Source organism: Cervus canadensis, chromosome 10, assembly GCF_019320065.1.
Source record: "Cervus canadensis isolate Bull #8, Minnesota chromosome 10, ASM1932006v1, whole genome shotgun sequence".
NCBI classification, from domain to species: Eukaryota; Metazoa; Chordata; class Mammalia; order Artiodactyla; family Cervidae; genus Cervus; species Cervus canadensis.
Genome location: NC_057395.1, coordinates 60055665 through 60064102, shown reverse-complemented (window position 1 = coordinate 60064102; position 8438 = coordinate 60055665). Strand labels below are relative to the sequence as shown.

Below are 8438 nucleotides of genomic sequence, written 5' to 3'. Positions count from 1 at the left end.
ACCAACAGTGAGAAGCCCACTCACTGCAACTAGAGAGTAGTCCCCGCTTGCCACAACTAGAGAAAAGCTCCTGTAGCAACTAAGACCCAACACAGTCAAAAATAAATAAAGAAATAAGATTATTTTAAAATATAGATGTTCAAGGCTCCCCATACTCTGGCCTCCACATATTCCCTCCGCACCATCGCTTCCTGCTTTCCCCCAGATTTGTCTCTTCAGAAGAGGAAAGCAGAGACTCCAAGGCTCCAGGTGAGTCTTCTGCTTCCCTGTCTCCCCTTGTCCATCTCTTCCTTCTCCTCCAACTGGCTTCTTTTATTTCTTCCATGCCATGATCCTCACTAGCACAGGGCGTTTGCACACGCTTTTCTCTGCCTAAAAGGCTGATCCACCACCCCTTTCACCTAGTTTATACTTAGTCATCTTTCATATTGTAACCAAACAGGATCCCATGAGGCCTTCCCAGAACAGATGCCTGCCTGTGTCCTTCATTTGCCTTTTTTCTGTGGAAAAACTTTAGCCAAAGAGTAAATTTAATCAGAGAAGTGAGAAAATGCAGAAAGAAAACAGTCAAGCAAGACAAAATAATAATACTTTATCCATTAAACAAAGTCGAGGACTTTTAGTCCTTCCTCAAGGACTGTAGATAATATTCTGATCCACGTCCTTTGAGCTGTTTTGCAGACACTGAAATACCCATCAGGTGGAAGAAGTTAACTTGGTGCTACCCACAAGCATGTAGACCCCAGACGGGCTGGCACTGGAAGGCTGATGATGCTGCCTCCCAATGACCTCACCAGCTACCAATCAGAGCAATGTCCACGAGCTGATCACACCCTGCTATCTGTCCCCTTCAGGACAGGTCACACAATCTTGAGAGCATTAGTCCACTGTGGCCCCCATTGCCTGGAAAAGCAATAAAGCTATTTCTTCCTACTTCTCTCAAAACTCCGTCTCTGAGGTTTAATGAGTCACCTGTGTACAGGGGCTGGATTTTGGCAACAATATCTCAATATGAAGACATTTCTTCAGGGAAGCCCACCCTGACTGCTCTAGATTAGGTCAGTCCAAGTGTCAGTACCACGTACCTCCCCTTCTTAGCACTCATTTGTTCTGTAATTGATTAGGGTGACAATTACAGACTTTCAGATTCATGAGAACCAGAACTCATAACACTGGAATGAGGTCTCATTCAGTCTGTCCCCCAGAGTCTGCATGTAGTGGATGCACAGTAAGTATTTGTTGATTTAATGAATGTTGTCCCAGCTGCTCTGCTGAGTCCCTCCATCCACATCCACGGTATCACGGACGTGTGCTGCTCAGATGTCTCTCATGAGAACCTGCTATGAGGAGGGTAGGTGTATGACCATCTCTGGCTGCTACACTTTCAGAGCTCCTGAGTATTCCTGCCAAGGCCAGTGTCCCCCTGGGCTGCTCCTAGCCAAGGACGGAGCACAGTGGGGCTCTAGGGATGAGTCAGTTTTTCCCAATGCAAGACTCCTCCTTTTTTGCTCTAAAGCTCCCTATTGGCCTGGTCAAGACTTTCCCAAAGATGCTGGGCCAGTTTTCAATGTATTGTCTCTCCACCCCAACCTCACCCCAGTGCCTGCTCTAAGACAATGAGACTCTGAGCATTGTCCCCTGTACAGTGAGATGCTGAACTTTGCCAGTAGAGGGTGCTGGAGGGGACAAACCAAGAAGAAAGGAGTCTTTTCTTGGTTCTGGTATGTGTGTGTGTGTATTCCTATATAATCTGCTTTCTGCCGCAAGACCAGCCCTCTCCCTCAGCACACACCTTCTTACAATTCTCCAAGTCATTCTGCTCCAGTCACTGTGGCCTCGTTGATGTTCCACAGACAAACTAAAATCCTATCTCAAGATCTTTTCACTTGCTGTTTTGTTTTCTCATTTGCCACCTCGTCTAAGAGGCTTCACCTACCACCGTCCAAGCGCCTTTTAGCTCTGCCCCTTTATCCTGCTGTTTTGTTCCTTCATAGCACTGACTACAGTGTAACACACTGAGTACTGTACGGACTTATTCCCTTTTCTGTCTCCCCCGCCATGGGCGCGCGCGCGCACACACACACATAAAGAAGTGCCTCCTCCATGAGGCCAGAGACTGTGTGTTGTGTTCACTGCTGCATCCCCAGGGCCTGGATTAGTACCTGGCACACAGCAGATACCCAGGAAGTATTTGCTAATTGACAGAATAAAGGAGTGTCTTTACCTCTGCTCAAGCCATTTCCTCCACCTGGAATGCCTTCCTTCTCCCTCCTGCCATTCCGAATCCCACTTATCACTAAAGGCTCAATCCCAACCCTTTCTCCTCCAGGAAGCCCTCCCTGATAAGTGGGGTCCTGGCAAGGGGCTTATTGCCCCTTATTGCCCCTTATTGTCCTGCCTAATCTTAAGTATAATGTAGGCTTTATGGCAGGTAGAGACTGTGGGGGGGACTAAAGGCAGATGAGAGCCACCAGCTTTATTGGGGTTAAGGGAGGGGAGAGGCCTCTGGACGAGGGTGAAGCTGCAGGGGGAGCCACCGGGATTCCATGTCACTTCTTCCACTCCTTCCTCTCATAGTCCCACCGGGAGGCCAGGCCTTGCACGGGGTTGCCCTTCATGTCCAAGATGCGCTGGAGCTGCTGGGCCTTCCACTCATCCGTCAGGGTGATGGGCTTCTTAGGGAACACTGCAGGGAAAGAACCAGGTAGGAACAGGGGCATATGGGACCCTGCCAGGCCCACCCCATCCCACTGAGTCAGGGTGTCCAGGCACGGGGTCAAGATGCCCTGCCCTATGGCCCCCTCCCCACTCTCTCCATCCCCCACTAGACTCCCCACTAAAGCTGCACTCCGGGTTCTGTCCCCAGCTCCTCCTTGGACTCACTGGGGGAACTGGGCGAGGTCCTTCCCCTTTCTCAGACTCAGGTTCCTCATCTACTCTGGGACCCAAGGATAGGAGGAGCACTGACTTGAAGTCTTTTGGGGTCCAAATCTCAGTTCCACCATTCCCGTGCTGCGTTACCTTGAACAAGTCACTTCATCTCTGAACCCCAGTTTCCTAACCTGTCAAAAACAGATCCTGTCCACTAGGCTTGTGGAGGCTGAATTTGTTAGTATTTATAATGCAATTAGCAGAATGCGGGACAGATATTAAGCTCCTAATACATGATAGCTACCATAGCTTCCCTGGTAGCTCAGTTGGTAAAGAATCTGCCTGCGGTGCAGGAGACCTAGGTTCGATCCCTGGGTCAGGAAGATCCCCTGGAGAAGGAAATGGCAACCCACTCCAGTATTCTTGCCTGGAGAATCCCACGGACAGAGGAACCTGGCAGGCTACAGTCCATGGGGTCTCAAGAATCTGACACAACTTAGTGACTAAACCACCACCACCATAGTTATAAGTACTGAGTTTGTTCCAACTTATTGGGAAGCGTCCAGGATGAAATAGTTTCTTATGCTTCCCCTCAGGAAGAAGAAAATGAGAACAGCCAGCTTTATTGGGGTTAAGGAAGGAGGAAGCATAAGAAACCATCTTCTATGCTGTTTAAGCTCTTGTATATTATAGCAGCTGAAACAATATGTTGAAAAGTTCATGGCTAATAACAGCAATCAGTAACCAATCAGTAACAACGCCATTCATAACTATGTGCCTGGCACTAGCCTACAGCCTTCTCATTAAATCCTCACAAGAGGGAGGGAGGTGGGAGGGGGGTTCAGGATGGGGAACACATGTAAATCCATGGCTGATTCATGTCAATGTATGGCAAAAAACCACTACAATATTGTAAAGTAATTAGCTTCCACCCAATAAAAATAAATGAAAAATAAATAAATAAATAAATAACTTCTCACAAGAACCCTGAGATGGAGGCACTATTATTCCCATTTTACAGATGAGGGAGTTGAGACCCAGAGAGGCAGAGTCCCTACATTCCAACCCAGGCAGCCATGCTCTGCCCTTCACCCTACATCATGCTGGAGGACCTTTCAAAAACTTTTCAGATGAGTACTAGCTTAGTTCACTTATCAAAACTTGGCTGATGGTTGTGACCACAAGGGCCTGGGAGGACTGTGGCTGGGTGAGGCACTGCCACTCACCGTAGACCCGCTGCCACCAAATCAGCAGACCTGTGAATCCAAAGAAGAAGAAGACACAGCCCATCACTGTCTTCCACTCATTGGAGCGACGGTTCATCTCTGCAAAAGTCTCATGGAACTGGAGCCGGTACACTGGAGGCAGGTGGGGGGTAGGGGGGAGGGGCTTCAGATACATCCAATTCTTGGGCCAACTCTTGGCCTTGGGGACCTCCAGCCACCCCACTCCCTGCAGCAGAAGCTGTCCATTCAGCAAATTCCTACTGAGCATCTACTGTGTGCAAAGCATGGCTAGGAGCTGATGATGAGGCTCGAGGCTTTCCGGGGGCACTTCTGGTGGGCAGCACTTGGTGTCACACATCCTTCCTGCTTCCGAGCGCCAGACCCCTGCTCTCCCACCCAACTCACCTGCCTCTTTCTGCTCCATCCCCCCAACACGACTCACTGAAGCCCAGGACCCTCCATGCTCTCCAGCTCCCAAATCCTTCCCCATGCTGTTCCCACTGCCTGGCAGCCCCTCCCCCTCACCATCCAAGGCCAGCTAGAACAACCCTTCTCGGGAAAGCCTACCAGGATTGCATCTCTCTCTCTCCTTTGGGTTCTCACAGCCCCGTGAACACACCTCACCCAGCAGCATATCCACTATTACAGCTGTCTGCGTTTGCATTGGTTCCCCCACTGGACTGGGAGCACCCTAGGGGCAGGAACCCTCCCGTGATTCACTTCTGTGTCCCCAGCATCACGCAGCATCAGACTGTGCTCAAATAGTTGCGTGAAGTAAAAAGTGAATGAACAAAGGAATGAATTTCACCACTCAGGTATGCATTTGAGTATTTGGGGGAGTGGGTTCTGGCTGTCTTGGCCAGAGTTTCTCCCTGCCGGCTGCTCCCTAACAGGCTAGGCCCTTCTTTGCAAAATCACCCCCATCCCCACCCTGAGACCTACAGGCCACCTTCTCGGCGTGGCTCAGCTGGGTCCAGCTGCCCTTCTCCTTCTCCTTGAGGGCCTGCTGCTCAGCGTTGAGTTCCATGCAGAAGGGCTCCTCTGGCATGGGGTAGGAGCGCTGGGCATGATAGTTAGTGTAGGGGGGCATCTTCTCCTTGCCGTGGGCTGTGGGCACAGGGAGGAGCGGAGATGAGGCTGCCCCTGAGGCATCCCAGCACCAACCATAAGATTAACAAAGAAGGTAGCACGTATTGAGCACTTAAACTGTGTGCCAGGAACCATGCTAAGGCCTTTGGGCGAGTTGACTCATTGGCTTGGTATGGCTCTGAGACAGTGATATTATTCTCATCTTACAGAGGAAGAAACTGAGTAGCTAAGGAACTTGCTGAAATCCACAGAGAAAGAGGGAGCTGGGCCAGCGCGGCAGTTCAGCCCCTCTGGCTCCAGACCCTGTGTCTTCTGGGAAGATCTGGGGTGGGGAGGGCACATCAGGCAAAGGCAATGGGCAGAGAAAGGCTCGGAGAGATGAACCTGGGATGGCAGGTGGGAAACTGCTCTGCAAATTGCAAAGCACTAGACTTGTGCCCTTAGTGAGTGGTCACGGGCATGGCTTTGGAGTCGTGGGACCCCAGTTGCACCCCACCCCAGCTCCGACAAGCCCTCTTTACCTCAGTGTAGCCCACCATCTGGAAAGTGGGGATACTAAGCGATCTTATCTCACACTATTGTGGAAGCTTCAAGATAATGCCCAGGCCCGGGCACACATGATTTACACTGATAGATGTTGGTTTCACTTCTCACTTCCATGCCTGATAGCCTAGCCCTCGAGGGCTCCGTGTGAGTGTCCAGAACAAGGCTGGGCCCTAGAAGAGTCTCCGTAAAGCTTCTTCTGTTTACTGTCACCTGGGATGCCCTCCAGGAGGGCATTGGTACCACCTTGCCCAGAGAGCGTGGGAACCGCTTTGGGAAAAAGAGTCCCGGCTCTGGGCCTGTTTGTTCATCTGAGAAAGGGAGATAATGGCACAGTGTCCACTTCGTGTGACTGCTATGAAATCCAAACGTGTTCATCTGTGCAAAACATCGATCCCAGCTCAGGGCACACAGTAAGGGCTCAATAAATGTTATCTGTCATCATTCTCCAGAGGGTCAAGAAGGCCCGTCTATCTGGCTCAAGTCTCTCTTTCTTTAGGCCTCTATCTTCTGACTGGCTTGGATACAAAGGTCCGGAAGGTTCTGTCAGCATCCTCTGCCTCTGGACACAAAGGCCTTAGGAACCTGAGGTATAGGTGTCAGGCCCTGAGAACGCTTTGGGGAGGGGGCTGCTGTCTATTTTCTGGAGGAACGTGGTCCCCCCCCCTCCAAGGACCAGGATTATGGGAAATGGTTCAGGGCAGGCCCAGAGCAGCAAGGAAGGGACCAGGGGCAGCCTGCAGACAGGACCCCTGCCCTGAGCCTCGGAGTTCGGCAAGGGAGGGCATGTCCACATCTTACCAGTGCTTCCTGGGCTGTGGATCCCTCGCATTCCAAGGCCCCCTTTCCTCAGGGTCAAGCTCCAGGCAGCTCTGAAGGACATCTGGGGCGTGGTTTGGGGTGAGTCCTGCCCTCACATTGCCCTCTGCCCTTCCCCTCAGGACCCAGACAGAGATACACGGTTTACACAGGTGTGGTGACCGGGAAGGGCATGATTTCCAGGATATCAAGGTCATCTCCAGCCCCTGCCCCCTTCTAAGTTTGTATGATATGCCTGTGGGGGTAGATAGGGGTTCTAGACATTTGGAGCCCCCTCCTGGGGCTTCAATTCGCCATCTGAGAAGTGGGACAAGGCCTAACTCTTAAGCCAGGGCCTGAACAATTTGGATCTGGGAGCCTTGGTTCTGGTTCCAGCCTCAGCTCACAGTGGGTGGCTAGCTTAGACAAGCTCCCTCAGCTGTTTGCCCCCCAGAGGAAACAGAGTGGGAGTCCAGGTCGGGAGGGAGCAGTTCCTGGGATAACTGTCTTGCTACAGGGCCATCTGCCAAGGTCTCCTGCAGATGGCTTGCCCCGCCAACCCCCTCCCCGAACCCCGCCTGCCATAATTGGTTGCCTACGTGCCTGGAAAGCCTGCTCTGCTGGACCTGGTGGGGGAGAGGGACAGGCGAGCCCAACCCCCGATCTCCAGGGAAAATCAGGATTTGGCAACCTGGGGCAGGGGGGGTTGGGGGGTGGGCAGGGGGGCCTTGAAGAGGAGATTCAGAGGGGGACAAAAACCAAACTGGGTCAGAGGTAGGAAGAGAGGGCACACATCTGGGGAGAAGAGGGTATCCCACTTCCAGAAACTGAAAGGACCCCTACATCTAGAGAGCAAGAGAAGGGCACCCAGTAATTAGAGAGAGGGTAGGGTGTACCATATGTGGAAAGTGGACAGACACCCCACACCTGGAAAGGAAGGGTTACCCATCAGTGATAAGTGGATGACAGAGCCCCACCTGTGGGGAGGGGGAAGGAGTAATCTACATTTGAGGAAAGAGATAGTGCCCCATATGTGGACAGAGGAAAATTCCCCTCACCCTTGAGCTGCCAGTAGCCCCCAGCCCCCAGATCCTCCTCCATAGCAGTGACCCCACAGGCCCTGACGGGGTGATGAAAGCCAGAGTCCCAGCCGCATCCCCCACCGGCCCATGTTTGGGCAGCCAGGGTTCTCCCCAGCCACTCACTCACCTTGCAGCTTGGAGGGAGCCAGAATGCGACCCGGGTCTGCAGAGCAAGTAACAGAGAACAGGCTGCAGAGGGAGTGGATCTCTGGCTCCTGCCCCGGGCCCGCCCCACAGCTTTCCCCAGGGCCGCCCCCGCGTGGGAACGTCCTGCCTGCAAACGCCCAGCCCACGTCCCTAGGGGCTCCTACCCACAGCCTGGGGAGAGGGATTGCACAGTGACACTGACACCATGCCTCAATTTCCCTGCCCTTCAGGGTCCGGCCTCTGGAGACCACCAGCTGATATAGCCCTGGATCCAGCCAGCTGTGTGTCCTGGGCTGGCCCAGCCCTCTGAGTCCAGTTGTCCCAGGAGCTGGATCTTCTTGCCTTCACACTTCTGCTCACTGCTGTTCTTCTACCTGGAATACTCTCGGAGGGCTTTTGAGGACCCAAGTCTTGCCAGCTTTGCAGCACAGACCCAATGCTTCCTGCTGCACGAAGCTAGAAGCATCTAGAATTTGGGGATGGCCTGTGGTATACCTCCTGGCACTCATGCCCACATTCACAATGACAGGTGAAAACCCCTCCCTTTGGGGTTCAACTCTTAGCCGTGTGACCTTCAACAAAAGGCTAAACCTCCCTGAGTTTCTTTGTGTAAAGATTAAATACATCAATAGAGAAGCATCAGGCACATTTATTCCAGGACTGTTTATTAAGACCTGTTAGA

At 52.2% G+C, this 8438-nt stretch overlaps 1 protein-coding gene across 2 annotated transcripts; it reads right to left on the bottom strand.

Annotated features, from left to right (window-relative positions):
* Window positions 1–2456: 2456 nt before the first annotated feature.
* On the bottom strand, window positions 2457–7867 carry LOC122448767. 2 transcript variants are annotated; one of them, XM_043480358.1, is made up of 5 exons: window positions 7737–7867; window positions 6531–6612; window positions 5040–5204; window positions 4098–4127; window positions 2457–2686 (listed from the first exon to the last, which is right to left on the bottom strand). In XM_043480358.1, the coding sequence occupies exons 2-5, from the start codon at window positions 6610–6612 to the stop codon at window positions 2550–2552; spliced, it is 414 nt and encodes a 137-aa protein (XP_043336293.1). In that variant the 5' UTR covers window positions 7737–7867; the 3' UTR covers window positions 2457–2549. The 2 variants fall into 2 exon arrangements, with proteins under 2 accessions (XP_043336293.1, XP_043336292.1); XM_043480357.1 differs by having other exon boundaries at window positions 4098–4229; window positions 7737–7865.
* Between the last annotated feature and the right edge of the window lie 571 nt (window positions 7868–8438).